Raw genomic sequence first — 17,842 nt, forward strand, 5'->3', positions numbered from 1 at the left:
TGCCCAGTGTAGCCGTCATTTCCATTTGTGAAATACAGCAAAATACGATATTTTGTTAACAAGGGGAAAAAAGCCAGTCAGTATAACGGTGTTTCATTAACATCCCTGATGATTGCTTCTTTCGTGAACTTACATGAAACTTACTATGTACTAGGCAATAAAAACAAAACATGAGAGATGAATTAGTTGATTACTTAATCAGGTCAAGTTAGGGTTTACTGTTCTATTGATGATGAGGTCATTAGAGACTGAGCACAAGTTCAGCTATGTCTTTTTATAAGAACCATGCTGTCCTTTCATAAGTAGTAGTTTTGGGAAACCATAAAAAACCCAAATTTAGATGGTCTTGCACGATTTTAGCTCTTATCCTTCCAAACGCACAGTCCAAATTTTAACCACTGTACCATTTCACTCAATGACTCTGGAATAAGCCATTCAAAACAGATGAGGTTTTTTTTAATGGATTTCAAAAGTGTGTTGTTACTGCTGTGTCGGAATGAACAGTTCTGCAGCATAACATATATTGTCTTGCCACACTCACTAAAACCAGTTTATTGGATGATTCAGGGTGTGTATCCTAGGAATAACTATGTGTGTCTGTGTGAGTCTAGAGTACAAGTTTTCAGCATTATTACAGAAAATGGGAAAGGCCAGTTTACCTACATATGTCTGTGTTTGTAAGTGGGACATGGATTAGTTGTTGTAACTCCAGGAATGGTTGGTGTTCAGTGCTGGCATGAGGCAGTGAACACCATTGGGGTGTCCCAAAACAAATTTTTGAGTCTGGACTTCCTATCAAGTGACAGGACACATTCAAATACAGGGAAGAGGTTGTTCTCTTAGTTACAACCAATCAGAATTGGCAGTAGCAAGCAAATTTACTGCAGTGAGATTCTAAAGGATAAAAGAACAGTTCACAAATATCTTCATGACAATGACCATGCACTTAGGCCCATGGCCTGTAATGCATGATTTTTATGAAGGCAGAATGTTGATGTGCATTGGTGGTAAAGGTGAGGAAGGAAAAATATTTAGCTGAAAAATTCTGTGACATCACTAAGGATATCAGCAGACTTTGGAAGTTATGCTGCACTTCCGGAAGAGAATCAGCATGTTGTTGAAAATGATGTGGTCAACTTCAACTTGTGCATTACAACTCATACAAAATGTTACCCACCTCTCCTTTACATCTCTCAAAACCAGTTAATCTAAATTTTTCTGTGGGAAGTATTCCTCCAATACACCCTTTGGCCCCACAATCCCACTGACATCAATCTCTGATAGTTCTCTTTCTACAAACAGCTCCATCCTTCTTCCCCTTCCTTTGCTGTCCTCTCACTCATCAATATTTGACTCCTCACTGATTCATCCTGCCATTCTCATTCTGACTCATTTCATTATGCTAAGAGTCTATGAACCACTTCCACGTGGTGTTTTCAGTTGTCATTCTCTCTCTTTACTCTATTCTGTATCCCCATCAGCTCTTACATCACTTTGTACAACACACTTCTACATCGGCCTCCACCAGGCTGATCTCTTGCTAGTGCCATAATCCTTCTCACTGACATTGCCATCCCTCCTCCATACCACTGTTACTCCCTTCCTTTTGAAGAGGCCCTTGTTAATTTATCCACTACAATGAGACACTGTAGCTGAGTACCTGAGTGTTATGAATAAAAATGTGAGTTCCTAAACTGAGTTATCATGTTCCAGTTAATTTTACACGCTAATGTACAAATCAATGCCTACACAATACAGTCCTCATTTATTCCACTGTTTGCATTTTCAGTACAGTGTAAAAATAAAAGTATTCAACACAAAGATTTATTAATATTATGAGAAGTATAGATTGTTATCCACAATAAGGATGACACACTGAGTTGCAGACAGGTACAGCAAAAACACTGTTACATAATCAGCTTTCAGCCAAGCCTTCTTAAGAAAGGAGAACACAACACAACACAACACAACACAACACAACACAACACACACACACACACGACCACTATCTCTGACTTCTCCACCATGTAACAATTTTTTCTTAGTACCTGTCTGCAACTCAACGTGTCATCTTTATTATGATTTGAATCTATCCTCCTCATAATATTGTTGATATTCCATCCTGGACTTTCCACTGTTTTGAATACTATGGTTTAACATCTTTGGTAAACCTAAATAAACATTTACAAACTAAGCAAGCTAAAGCAAATACTTGTGAAACCAGAATACTATTACTTCTTTTACAGTAATATACCTGTTCGTCTGCTTCTTGATAAGGGTCAACAAATACTTGTGCCTTTTGAATGATAATATCTTCAATTGGTCTGTCTTTGTTATCCGTTTCAATGCGTTCCATAGCAGTCAAAGTATCAAGTCCACCAACAACTCTGCCAAAGACACTATGCTTACCATCTAAGTGCCGGCAAGAACGGTATGTGATAAAACTGTAAAACAAAGTATACATGTAATTTAAATTTTTTAATAATGCAACAAAAATTTAATTTACATATGTTTCTTAACTCTTAAGTGATCCTTAAGTCGCAAGTGATACTAATCCTTCCTGTTTCACATTCTGTCATTTCAGTCTATTGTTAGTGTGGGGATTAATAGTTTTAATGGTTTACTGCAAATACTCTGTGTAAAACTTGTGCTTACAACTGTGATCCATTTGTGTTTGGGCCTGAGTTTGCCATTGACAGTATTCCTCTACCAGTATGCTGGAGATTTGGTTTAAAATGATCTTCAAATGGCTTTCCCCAAATAGATTCACCACCTTGGCCAGTTGCTGTTGGGTCACCTCCTTGTATCTAAAAAGAACATGATCATAAATACGACTGTGACATGTACTGTTATTCAATCGCTTAATTAAAATATTTATCACATACTGAAACAACAACAGAAAGAAAAGAAAAAAAAACTCTTAACAAGTGGCATTTCTTAAAGTTTAGGTTCCCAATGGACTTTATAGTGTGTGAAAACCTTTGGGGTAGAAAGATGTGTAGGGGCAAAAGATGTCACCAGGAAACACATTCTGAGGAGAGGAGACACACAAACATATGCCAAAGTGAGTGCAACTAAGTCTTGAGTTAAATACTCAGCAGCCAAGGGGTTTTAGTAGCTGCTCCAACTTTAACTGTGACTTCCATGTACTGAACCTGACAAAACACATTCAGCAACATATCTGCGTGATTGGGTAGGAAAAACGAAAACAGATTTTCAGTGTAGATAGAATATCACAAATATTGTTTTAGAAGCAACTATAATGTTTCAGGACATGACATGTTAATTTGACTTCATAAAACATTGCAAAGTTCAGTCTTTTTGGGTGAATTCAAGAGGCTTGTTAATATGTTTCTGTAATATTGCTCAGTTGCTCATTTTATACATTTAATCATAAGGAGAGTATTAAAAGTGGTTATCATGAAAATGAATATTTTAAAATGGTTTGGAGCCCTTACTGAGCAAAGAAATTAGAATAAGTAATATTGGAAAATACTAATGAGTTACGAGAATACATCTATGAATTATGAGAACAGAAAGTAAAAGTTGGGAAAGGTAATGATGGAACTAAATACTGATTGAGCAAATTTTTCAGTGTGTTGCAAATTAACATACAAAATTACTTAAGACCAAATGCAAAATTCTAACTGAGAAGTATGGCAAGAAAGAAATCAAATAATACACTCCTGGAAATGGAAAAAAGAACACATTGACACCGGTGTGTCAGACCCTCCATACTTGCTCCGGACACTGCGAGAGGGCTGTACAAGCAATGATCACACGCACGGCACAGCGGACACACCAGGAACCGCGGTGTTGGCCGTCGAATGGCGCTAGCTGCGCAGCATTTGTGCACCGCCGCCGTCAGTGTCAGCCAGTTTTCCGTGGCATACGGAGCTCCATCGTAGTCTTTAACACTGGTAGCATGCCACAACAGCGTGGACGTGAACCGTATGTGCAGTTGACGAACTTTGAGCGAGGGCTTATAGTGGGCATGCGGGAGGCCGGGTGGACGTACCGCCAAATTGCTCAACACGTGGGGCGTGAGGTCTCCACAGTACATCGATGTTGTCGCCAGTGGTCGGTGGAAGGTGCACGTGCCCGTCGACCTGGGACCGGACCGCAGCGACGCACGGATGCACGCCAAGACCGTAGGATCCTACGCAGTGCCGTAGGGGACCGCACCGCCACTTCCCAGCAAATTAGGGACACTGTTGCTCCTGGGGTATCGGCGAGGACCATTCGCAACCGTCTCCATGAAGCTGGGCTACGGTCCCGCACACCGTTAGGCCGTCTTCCGCTCACGCCCCAACATCGTGCAGCCCGCCTCCAGTCGTGTCGCAACAGGCGTGAATGGAGGGACGAATGGAGACGTGTCGTCTTCAGCGATGAGAGTCGCTTCTGCCTTTGTGCCAATGATGGTCGTACGCGTGTTTGGCGCCGTGCAGGTGAGCGCCACAATCAGGACTGCATACGACCGAGGCACACAGGGCCAACACCCGGCATCATGGTGTGGGGAGCGATCTCCTACACTGGCCGTACACCTCTGGTGATCGTCGAGGGGACACTGAATAGTGCACGGTACATCCAAACCGTCATCGAACCCATCGTTCTACCATTCCTAGACCGGCAAGGGAACTTGCTGTTCCAACAGGACAATGCACGTCCGCATGTATCCCATGCCACCCAATGTGCTCTAGAAGGTGTAAGTCAACTACCCTGGCCAGCAAGATCTCCGGATCTGTCCCCCATTGAGCATGTTTGGGACTGGATGAAGCGTTGTCTCACGCGGTCTGCACATCCAGCACGAACGCTGGTCCAACTGAGGCGCCAGGTGGAAATGGCATGGCAAGCCGTTCCACAGGACTACATCTAGCATCTCTACGATCGTCTCCATGGGAGAATAGCAGCCTGCATTGCTGCGAAAGGTGGATATACACTGTACTAGTGCCGACATTGTGCATGCTCTGTTGCCTGTGTCTATATGCCTGTGGTTCTGTCAGTGTGATCATGTGATGTATCTGACCCCAGGAATGTGTCAATAAAGTTTCCCCTTCCTGGGACAATGAATTCACGGTGTTCTTATTTCAATTTCCAGGAGTGTATATTATTACATAGCGTTTTCTCATCCACAAAACAAGTGGGTCTGTCACACCGTGAGGTTTGAGTGACTTGCCCTTCTTTTTTAACACTTCCAGCCCATTGCTCTCTCCTTTCTGAGGAATGAACTACTAGTTCCAAAAACTTCTATAGTGTCAAGTACTTCTATCTTCTATTAGCACCACTAAATATTTCACTTCCTGAAACTCAGCAATGGCCAGCAATTATGTCTCATATGTTTATAATTTTTAAATATTAGAAGGGTTTGAAAATGGTAGAATCAGTTAATTATTAAATGAAAGAATAGTGGCAAATTTACAAGGGACATTTTTCTCAATTAGAAAATCAATTAGACAGAGCCAGTCTCATTTGCTATACTGCAACTTGGCACACGAGGAGAGAAAGGTATCATACTTTGAAAAAGTGGAGTTATGTGAATTGTACCAGTGTGACAGCCCTTCAATTAAAACAGATACTATGCTTTTTGAGACACATCAGATGGACATATGGTTAACAGTGTTGGAAAAGATTCTAATTATAGTGTATCATCCTGCTTTACTCAATCTCCACCAGACCCTGTCTCACTCACACGCTCCTGTTCTGTGTGCATGCTGCCTCCCCCCCCCCCCCCCCCCCCCCCCAAGCACCAGTTTACTCACTTCCTTTCCCCCTCCTCCATGTCACCTTATACACACATAACAGTAGTACAGCTGCAGTTTCAGTGTAATGTAGTCACTTAGGACATTCCTACAACCATCAAAAAGAAACTAAAAAATATCTGTTTAAAAATGCCGATAAAAATGATCTTAATGCCTTTTTAAGAGACAGTCTCCATTCTTTCCGATCTGATCATGTAAGTGTAGAAAAGTTGTGGAATGATTTCAAAGAGATAGTATCAACAGCAATTGAGAGATATGTACCACATAAATTAATAAGTGATGGGACTCATCCCCCATGTTACACAAAATGGGTCAGATTGATGTTGCAGAAACAACGAAAAAAGCATGCCAAATTTAAAACAACGCAAAATCCCCAAGACTGGCAAAGTTTTGCAGAAGTTCTAAATATAGCGCTTACTTCAATGTGAGATGCTTTCAATAATTTCCTCAACAAAACTCTCAAAATCTGGAAGAAAACCCAAAGAAATTCTGGTCATACATAAAGCACACCAGTGGCAAGATGCAATCAATACCTTCACTGCGTGATAACAACGGTGAAGTCACTGATGACAGTGCCACTAAAGCGCAGAGTTATTAAACATGATTTTCTGAAACTCCTTCACCAAAGATGACGAAGTAAATATTTCTGAATTTAAATCAAGAATAACTGCCAGGGTGAGAAACATAGAAGTATATACCTTCAGTGTCGCAAAGCAGCTTAAATCACTTAATAAAAGCAAGGCTTCCAGTTCAGATTCTATACCAATCAGGTTCCTCTCAGAGTATACTTACACAATAGCTCCATATTTAGCAATTATATACAACTGCTTGCTCACAGAAAGATCCATACCTAAAGACTGGAAAATTGCTCAAGTCAAACCAATACCCAAAAAGAGAAGTAGGAGTATTCTGTTGAATTACAGGCCCATATCACTAACGTCGATTTGCTGTAGAGTTTTGGAAAATATGCTGTATTCGAACATTATGAAGTCCCTCTTGGCACTTAGTCAGCATGGATTCAAAAATTATCGTTCTTCCGAAACACAGCTCTTTATACTCATGAAGTAATGAGTGCTATAGACAGGGGATGTCAAATTGATTCCAAATTTTTAGATTTCCAGAAGGCTTTTGACACCATTCCTCACAAGTGTCTTCTAATCAAACTGCGTGCCTATGGAATATCACCTCAGTTGTGTCATGAATTTCTGTCAGAAAGGTCACAGTTCGTAGTAAAAGTTGGAAAGTCGCCGAGTAAAACAGAAATAATATCCAGCGTTCCTCAAGGACATGTTATAGGCCCTCTATTGTTCCTGATCTCTATTAACGATATAGGAGACAATCTCAGTAGCCGTCTTAGATTGTTTGCAGGTGATGCTGCCATTTACCATCTTGTCAAGCCATCGGATGACCAAAATGAATTGCAAAATAATTTGGATAAGATATCTGTATGGTGCAAAAAGTGGTAATTGACCCTGAATAAAGGAAAGTGTGAAGTTATTCACATGAGTACTAAAAGGAATCCACTAAATTTCGATTATGTGATAAGTCACACAAATCTGAAGGCTGTAGATTCAGCTAAATACTTAGGGATTGCAATGAAAAATACAATAAATTGGAACTATCACATAGATAATGTTGTGGGTACAGCCAACCAAAAACTGCGATTCATTGGCAGAGCACTTAGAAGGGTCAACAGGTCTACTAAAGAGACTGCTTACACCACACTTGTCCACCCTATTGTGGAGTATTGCTGTGCGGTTTGGGATCCGCCTCAGATGGGACTGACGGATGACATCGAAGTATTATCACAAAGTAGGGGAGATAGTGCCACAGAAATGATACGTAAATTGGAGTGGCAATCATTAAAACAAAGGCGTTTTTCGTTGCGACAGGATCTTCTCATGAAATTTCAATCACCAGTTTTCTCCTCCGATTGCGAAAACATTCTGTTGGCACCCACCTACATAGGGAGACATGATTATTACGATAAAATAAGAGAAATCAAGGCTCGCATAGAAAAACTTAAGTGCTCCGTTCGAGAGTGGAGCGGTATTGAGACAGCTTGAAGCTGGTTCACTGAACCCTCTGCCAGGTACTTGATTGTGAGTAGCAGAGTAATCACGTAGATGTAGGATGATATGGCCACACATATATTCTGTAATTGCCTCCGACATTGTCTGGAAGCTTAGCAACATTTTCTTGTTTATGTACTTATCAGTGACTAAACACCTACACTAAACAATGAGTCAATGCCCTAGTCTGTGAGACACACTCAATACATTGTTGATCAGAGCTGGCATAAGATGGAAAGCAACAGTCCGCTGAAGAGTAGCCAGAACATTGACAGGGTTTGTTTACAATCCTTTTACAGTATTATATCACTCATATATGTACACTATCATAATACCTTTTATGCCTTAGTGTCTACGTGGGTTGTGGCAACAATGTACGCTATGAGATCAAAAGTACGCGGACACCTGGCTTACAATTACTTGTTAGCTCATGGTGCTCTCCATCAGTAATGCTGGAATTCAAGTGGTGTTGGTCCACCCTCAGCCTTGATGACAGCTTCCACACTCGCAGGCATATGTTCAATCGGGTGCTGAAAGATTTCTTGGGGAATGGTAGCCCATTCTTCACAGAGTGCTGCACTGACGAGAGGTATTGATGTCAGTAGGTGAAGCGTGGCACGAAGTCGGCATTCCAAAACATCCCAAAGGTGTTCTCTGGGATTCAGATCAGAACTCTGCGCAGGCCAGTCCATTACAGGGATGTTATTGTTGTGTAACCACTCCACCACAAGCCTTGCATATGAACAGGTGTTCAATCGTGTTGAAAGATGCAATCGCCATATCTGAATTGCTCTTGAACAGTTGGTCTTTGAAACATCAATGTAGGTCTGTAGTGTGATAGTGCCACACAAAACAAGGGGCGGTAACCCCTATCCATGAGAAACATGACCACATCATAACACCACCACCACCTAATTTTATAGTTCGCATAACACATGCAGGCAGATGACATTCGCCATATCCACACCTTACCATCGGATTGCCACATTGTGTACTGTGATTCGTCACCCCACACAACGTTTTTCCACTGTTCAGTTGTCCAATGTTTACACTCCTTACACCAAGCGAGGTGTCATTTGGCGTTTACCAGCATAATGTATGGCTTATGAGGAGCTGCTCTCGTCCATGAAATCAAAGTTTCCTCTCCTCCCACCTAAATGTCACGTTTCCACTTTACTGTCACATCAGAAGCAGTGGACCTAGGGATTTTTAGGAATGTGGAAATCTTGCATACAGATGTATGACACAATGACACACAAGCACCCGACCATGTTCGAAGTCCGTGAGTTCCGCGGAGTGCCCCGTTCTGCTCTCTTAATTTGCCAACTACTGAGGTCGCTGGTATGAGTACCTGGCAGTAGGTGGCAGCATAATGCACCTAATGTGATAATGTGAAAAAAACATGTGTTTTTGGTGGTGTCTGGATACTTTTGAGCACATAGTGTATCTAACAATGAAATTAAATGTCCAAGTATCTTTGGATAGAAAGATTAGGGTTGTAGGTCCTGTTGATAATGACATTCCAAATGGAGCAAAAGCTCAAACTGAATAAGAATAGGGAATTCAATTGGTTTTTTTTAAAGTAACCATCTCAACATTTGTCATGAGATTGATGAAAACCACACACGAAATAGCATGAGACTGACCTCAAGTTTAATGAGAAGATGAATAATCTGCTGACTATCTTGCACAACTAAATTTCATTCAGTCAGAGAAAATCTATGATAGCTAACATGGGCCTGATACAGCTGCTTTGAGTGTCTGACATGACTAAATAATGTAATGTTGTGTATGTTTCCATGGCAACACCTTAATGTTGCACAGTTCTAGGCAACTATGAGGGTAATCCCAAAAGTAACGTCTCCTATTTTTTTTATAAGTACCTCAGTTTAGAGCTTGAACACTTAGCTATTTTTCAACATAATCACAATTTCTGTCGATGCATTTTTGTAGACGCTGTGGCAGTTTTTCTATGCCCATGTCATACCAGCTTGCCGCCATGTTGTTTAGAAAGTTATGAACCTCTTCTTTCACCTCGTTGTAGGAGCCGAATCGCTGGGACCACAATTAACGCTGTGAGACTCTGAAAAAACTCAAACGGGCTATTCAGAACCGGAGAAGAGGCATGTTGAGCAAGGGCGCACACATTCTCCATGACAACGCTCGCCCACACATCGCTCGGCATACTGTTGCTCTCCTGCAACAGTTTCAGTGGAACATAATCACCCAACCATCCTATAGTCCTGACTTGGTGCCCAGTGAATATCACCTGTTCCCTAGGTTAAAAGAACATTTGTCCAGAAATCGATTCAGCTCCGACAACGAGGTGAAAGAAGAGGTTCATAACTTTCTGAACAGCATGGTGGTGAGCTGGTATGACATGGGCATATTATGGGCATACAAAAACTGCCATAGCATCTACAAAAATGCATCAACAGAAATGGTGATTATGTCAAAAAATAGCTAAATGTTCAAGCTGTAAACTGATGTAAACCATTGTAGAAATAGAGAGTTCTATATACTTAAAAAAAGAAGACCTTACTTTTGGGATTACCCTCTTATGTTTCCAGTTAGTGTTGCGACAGCATTTTGCAATTCACAGTTCGAAGCTGGCAACAGTGATACTGCCTGTAAGGGATCTTCTCTCACTGAATTGAATATATGTATGGCACTACGCAGTAATTTACCCAACTTGGATTTTTAGGGGAACCTACAGTGTAACATGGACTCTGAAACATTGCACAACTTGGAATACGTTACATATACAAATAACTGCCAGGGGTGAGAGAAGTGACAAATCCCAAAAAAATCTAAGGATCAACTGAGGAACGAATCCTGAGCATTTGAACTTGTAGTCTGACATTTACCAATTAACCACTGAAGCATTATATACAACCATAGTATCATGGGATAAGATTTGAGGCAACTGATGAAAAAAGTGTGTAAAAGTATTTGTCTGCTTTTTCAACAATATTTCTCAACAACAAAGGTTTTACTGAACACAAATTAAGTACAAATATAGCACACAGAAAATAACAGATCCTGATTGTTCTTGAGCCTAACAGAAACAAAAAAACTTCTGAAGGCTGATACCTCGTAGTAATGAAAGTACTCTAAGAGATTTACAGAATAACTCAAACATCGGTACCGGAGAAAACTGTAACTCAGTCAGGTTAGGGAGCACTCTTTAATATGAACCACATGCCACACACATGCTGTTGATGCACTCTTGTCAGGCACAAGAAGCGGCTGAACGGAGAACAAAGATGGAACCACATTAGGAAAACAGCCATGTTCATGTGCAAGACAAAAGTTGACAACTGGGAATAACAGGATACAAACCTGTGTCTGGGAAGTAGTCAGTTATCACAAGATTGTAATAAGAGGACATAGTACACATCATTGAGCTGAGACATAAGAGGCAAAGACAGTCCACGATACTCCTTAAACCTGCCTTTGTTGTTTGCCTATGTGACATGACACCATGATATGTATCACTCCATGCCATGCCTAGAGACCAAGCAGGGCATATGCGTAATTATATCAATGGAACGACTTATATGCCTGGCAGGATGACTGGAGTATTAGCCCTTGTAATTGCCATCATCAGCCACATCATCGGCTACACTTGTTGCAAATATAGTCACTTCTGTGCTGACACGCTGGTATTACTAGAGGTCACTTGAACTGATATTGCTCAATATTTTATACATAGGACATCTGCAACTGAGAGGCACGATAATTTGGAGAGATCTGCTTCATTTGAATTAATTATTTATTCAAACCATGGCTGGTTTTGTGATTTTAAAATACCATCTCCAGATGTATGAAATTATTGTATTTGGTAACACACAAAATGCGCTCAGGCCAGTCAGTGTAAGAGCTCCAATCACTGTATGTTGGCGGAAAATGTCCGCCATCGAGCAGCCGCGTGGTAAGGACACCAGCTACTACTCATGTGATAGATAGCCCCTCTTGCACCTCAGATAGGTGCCCTTTTACATGTTCCTTGATCTGATTTGTTCCTTCTGTATTCAACTCACTTGATGCAGTAGCCATAACTGGAAAAGCTGCTAGATCATTCTATCCTATGACCGAGAATCAAAACACAAGTTTTTTCGAAAATGCGCTGATTTTATCACTTGATGACATCACTGATTAACACCGTCTCTGTGTATTTGAATTCAAAGCATTCAGTGTGTTGGAAATATTGGGAGAGGTACACCATCTCACCACACGAAACAGGATTATTATGACATTCACAATAATCAAACTTATTGTTGTCAGATTCAAAAAATTCATGTAATTATTCTTTGCTCTAGAATTATGGTAAGTATTTTTCCGTTAAGTACTTGGAAAGCCTTGCTGTGGAATAACACCACTTTATGACCTGAACCCATTTCTTTACACAGTTTCTCAAATACTCATGATTTTACAGAATTAGTTTCTACATAGTTGAGCACAGAGAGAGATCTCTCTCTCTCTCACACACACACACACACACACACACACACACACACACAGAGAGAGAGAGAGAGAGAGAGAGAGAGAGAGAGAGAGAGAGAACAAGTAACAACAACACTTGAATGACATTAACTGAAAAATTTGCGTCCACAGTTCTCACCGTCAAAGCCTCTCTATGTAAAAAGCAATGAGTAGTTAGTTATTGTTGATTGGTTTTTATTCCACAGATAAGTTAGAAACCTTTTTATATTTCCTGTTGTGGTAGCAGCACCATCAGTAAATACAGCAATGCAATCTGTCTGTTATCTTGAAATAAACACTCAACTGCAGCAAATCAACTCTACTGGTGACTGTTTTCAGTTCTTGACAAGACAGGTATTTCTCAATAATTTCTTATTCTATATCTCACAGAAGGTGATAACTGATACTTCCCAGAAATATCAGTGCTTTCATCTAACTGGAGAGCAAACTGTGTGTTTGTTAAGTTTTTTTATAATGTTATTTTGAAAAAAAAGTGACAGGTCCATAATGTGCTGATTAACTGTATCATAAGATGGAGGTACTTTTGTAAACTGATCAACTGCTCCCTCCCCCCCCCCCCCCCCCCCCCCAACATATCAGCGGGAATTTATTTACACTCATTCTCAGAAAAAACAGAACACATTGAACAATTACGGGTAGGATGTTCATATTCGCAGGACATGCACATTAGTATGATCTGCAGAAATCGTTAGCATTTGAACCATGTCGGCCCATGGGTTCAAGGTCAACACTGATATTGCAGTGCAACACCACCTACCAGTAAAATGCACCTGCAGCTCTCGTTGTTACTATAAACCAACTTGAGCAGACATGCAGGATGCCTTGCAGATGTATGTGTGAAACGTACCATCAAATCAGTGGTTCAAGAGGGCACACTATTGTCGTGAGACAATGCGATGCATCCGTCCGAGAAATAGCTGCTTGTGTAGGACAAGGTGTTTTAGCAGTGCAAAGGGTGTGTGTCAAATAGTTCACGGAAGGCTGTAGAACAAGATGAGATGGGCCATGTCGCAACACACAAACCACCCCCGAAAAGTTCGACACCTTATTCAAATGTCATTCCAGGACAGATGCGCGTCCTCCTCAGCTCTGGCACAACTGTGTAACACATTGTACACTACCAGGGATGACAGTTGGTCACCATTTATTATGGCATGGGTTACATGCACGTTGTCCACTTTTCCACCTACTTCTGATGAATGTGCAGGAACATGCTAGATGGCAAGAGTGTGTGGAATGACATCACTGGTGACAGGAATGGGATCAGATAGTGTTTTTGGATGAATCCAGGTTCTGTTTGTTTGAAAATGATGGCCGCATTTTGGTTGGTTTGCCGCAGACAGAGTGAGCGGCATCATTGTGACTGCCTTCACATAAGACATACAGCATTAACTCAGGCCTTATTATGTGGGGTGCCATTGAGTGCAACAACAAATCACAGTTGGTTCCCATCCAGGGATTGTGGCCAGTGTGATCTATGTGAATGACATCCTCAACCCATAGCCATACTCTTTTTGCACAACACCCCAGATACCACTTTTCAGTAAGACAATGCACAACCACATGTTGCTGCATGAAAACTTGCCTTCTTAATGTTACAGGATGTCAGTTTTTTGCCCTGGTCTGCCAGAGCACCATGCTTGTCACCAACTGAAAATATGTGGGGTATGATGAAATGACAGGTGCAATGCTGTGGCCCAACGCCAATCAACACAGATGAACTTTGCGACCAGGTGAATGCAGCATGGATGGGTATAGCAAAGGACACCATTAGTGCCTTATACACATCAATGCCATCAAGCATGGAGCATGTTATCAGGACCAAAGGCAGACCCTCTGTCTACTAGGCAACAGGACACACAAAACTGAGGTGACTCAAATGCCAATCATTTCTGAAGAACATACTAATGGACATGTCCTTTGAATAAGAATGTCCTATCTCTAGTTGTTCAAGGTGTTCTGTTTTTTTCTGAACATGTGTGCACATGTTAGTAAAATAACCTCTTCACTGATGTTATAGGATTTCTGTTTGTTAGAAATCGTTTCTGAAATATTATCTCAATAATGGAAATTTCTGGATGGAACAATATGTAAAATAAGGTAAAGGCAACCCCACTCACCTATTTAGGTCCGCATATGAAGCACAATAAAACATAACAGAAAACAGCAGTTTTCTGTTATATTTTACTGTGCACCATGCACTGCTCCACTATAGGTGAGTGGTTGCCTTTCCCTTACTTTACATATTTCAGAAATTTCCATCATGATAGGAGATGCGTGGATGGAAGTACACATATGTTGAAAATACTCTTGTGGTTTTTGAGAGATGCTGTGATGGTTTCATTCCAAATGTCTTTCCACTTTGTTATGTAACTCGGACCCATTAGACAAGACTGTGCCGCACACCAAACATTTCAGTACAGGCCTGCCCTCCTCGTCTGTCCACGTAAATCTGAAATTTATATATTCTCCTTTATAGTGGCCCTTATGTTGAACCTAGCTTGATCCTTGTTTTACATTTTTCTCATTAGTAGACAACAACGATGGCACAATTTTTGTTTTCTTTTGAATATTATTATATTCATCTCCATTATCCTCAGATGTAGAAGAGCTGTCGACCTCTAAGACTTGCTTTTCCCTTATTACAGATCTGTCCATAATAAAAGAGTGCACTAGCTACTAGCAAATATCCAAACACTACTGAAAGTAGTATAAAGTTGTACTGAGCAGTGAAACGGATGACACATAATGACTGATTACCAAAAAATAAAATGACTGGAAGTTAATGTCAGCCCTCTTATGTACACAGCGAACTGAAAGAGGAATAACCCAGAATTTCCAGAAATCCACTGACATTTATTACTGACACAGCCGACAATACTGACAATTAGTCAAAGATAACAGGAGCTGCAGCAGCAAAGGATCAAATGACTCTTTTGGTAAAGATTTGGTGAAGATTTGGAATAAGGGCATGTTCATTTTAGGATTGAATGCATAAAATACATAATTATTATGATATGATACATGTTCAAATGCTTATAATCACATATAACAATGGACGATTTATTGTAGACTGGGCTACTCCAAGAAACAATTTGGTAATAATTTTTTTATGATTTGGATATTTTATCTATGGAGTATTAAAAGACATTAAAAATCTCAGGACACACCTGCTATGTATTCGTGATACATCAATGTGTCATGACACGGTGATTGAGAAGTATTGTCTTAAGCATTGAAGGTGACCTGGAGGAAACAGGAGCAACAAACATAAACACTCATGTGGGGTCAGTGTAGGTTTTACAGTGCCATGACCAACCCTGGGTCAACATAGTTTTCAGTCATGTAAACAAAGACCTGAGTGGACTGCTTTTGACTATACAAAAATCATTGAACGCACCTCAATAGGATGAACACCATGTAACCACAGAGATGGAGAAGTTAAATATCAGGGATTATAAACTAGCATCATTTCCACTTACAGTTAACATGAAAAATGGAGTTGCAATGTATGGATAAGTTGGACAAAAGTCAAAAATATTGAAACCAACAGTTTTTATGTCGATCAGAACCTAGAAGCATGTGGTTGTGAGATGTTACTGCAAAATACTTCTCTGGTAATTGTAACAGCTGGATGGTTGGTTTGGGGGTATAAATGGACCAAACTATGGGATCATCAGTCCATTGATAGTAATAGTCTACAAATCTACTCTAGGAGACTTTTAGCTATTTATAAGAAATCTAGATACATTATTCAGCTACCTGTCAGAAAAGAAGAAGTAGTTAGTAGTTTGTCGAGATTGCAATGCAGGCTCTCTAAAAGATATGGTGAGGAAAAACAAACAAATAATTATTTGGGTCTTTCAATCTAATTTCATTAGTCAACTGTTTCTCTTGTATAGAGCAAGACAGTAAGACACTAATTGCTAACATTTTTATATACAGTGCTCAGGCTGAAAGAAGTAATGTGTACGCAATTGTTCATGAAATATCTGAATATGATGCGCAATTGATTAAGAACAACAATATAGCATCTTAGAGCCCTGAGTCAGGTTCATACAAAACAGTGAGGATTATTAATGAGAACTGGCTCCAAGGTTTTAAGAGTGAGCTAAAAGAGGTGGTATGGGATATGTATAGAAGGAGATGCTAATGTCAACTTCAGTTTATTCCATGGTAAATTTGTGTCATACTTGAAAGTTACTTTCCTAAAAAGTTATCCAGAAATTCCTTAATAACAAACAAACAAGTAAGTTATGGATAACGAAGAGTACTAAAATCTTGCTTATGAGGAAGACAGAAATTTATACAGAGGCGGCATTACTTGTATACTACAAAAATACTGCAAGATTTTAAAGAAAGTCATTAGAATGTCAAGAAATAAGTATGGCTTGACAGAAATTAATCCTTTGAATGCTATAGATGAGTTAACTTGTCATGCTCCACTGCTACCTGCTGAGGGCATGGTTAAACGCAGCCCCTCAGTTTCCCTCGAGCACTATTGATGTGTTGATGTGTTTATGTGTCCCATTCTGTACACCCTCTCACGGCTGCAGATGCGTTACTTGCACATCTTGGCAAGTAAAAAAGTTTTGAGTATATCTTACAACTTATATACCTCTTTGCATGCTATGTAAAAAGCATCAATTCAGTATATTGAGCCTTTTATGAAATATGATGATGGTTACAAGCATATCATTCCTGATGCACACAGATGGAAATTGGTGCATCACATGTGACTGTCCATCGGATATAAAAACCAATTACTCAGGAATGAAATGATGTATCATTCTGCTCTCAATTTTATATAAAATTTTGATATCTTATCTACATTTTGCACACAGCAATGTATGAGCTAAAATAAATGATAAACAACGTTTATGCAATGCATTTTTACCTATGCATCCTCTTAAAATTTTGTGCAATAGCTTTACTTAATTTGATACAGCATATTAACCATAACAAATTTCGAAAAGAAATTTAGTCTTTTATTGAGTGAAGATATCGCACTGTGAGATGTACAAAAATCAAATTTTTTTGCTGAATAGTTTTCTTAAAATTGGATCATAAATAGCTCGCAACAGCTGGAATGCCATCTGTCAGCACAGGTAGAAGCATTAGGTAAGCTGTACAGCAACAACAAAGCTGCTCTCAGCACAGAATGTAGAGAGCACATCTGTAGCAGTCAGAAGGTTAATAATCCATATAATAAATCTATATGGGACATGGTCAAACACGAGGCAGGACAACTAGTCCACGTACAAGACACCATAACACACTAAGTGACAATGGTGTGACTGATAAATCAGAAGCTGAATATATGTGGGGGAGTCAGAAAATAAATTTTCCCTGTCGACTGTGGTCAGAGATGTGTGTGTGTGTGTGTGTGGGGGGGGGGGGGGGGGGGGAGGGGGGGGGAGAGAGAGAGAGAGAGAGAGAGAGAATGAGGCATTTAAGAGAAGACATATCTTAATTTTTATACATAATTTCCAAGTACATTGAGAC

At 40.1% G+C, this 17,842-nt stretch overlaps 1 protein-coding gene across 1 annotated transcript in view; it reads right to left on the reverse strand.

The window, feature by feature from the left end:
- The window catches only part of LOC126271351 (RING-type E3 ubiquitin-protein ligase PPIL2), a 72,980-nt gene that overhangs the window by 8,309 nt on the left and 46,829 nt on the right, over positions 1–17,842 (reverse strand). The window contains exons 8-9 of the mRNA XM_049974145.1: positions 2,656–2,807; positions 2,255–2,444 (exon numbers count right to left, since the gene is read on the reverse strand). Coding sequence (XP_049830102.1) covers positions 2,255–2,444; positions 2,656–2,807 — 342 coding nt within the window. The remainder of the gene's footprint in view (positions 1–2,254; positions 2,445–2,655; positions 2,808–17,842) is intronic.

The sequence above is a fragment of the Schistocerca gregaria genome, chromosome 1 (assembly GCF_023897955.1).
Source record: "Schistocerca gregaria isolate iqSchGreg1 chromosome 1, iqSchGreg1.2, whole genome shotgun sequence".
Lineage (NCBI taxonomy): Eukaryota > Metazoa > Arthropoda > Insecta > Orthoptera > Acrididae > Schistocerca > Schistocerca gregaria.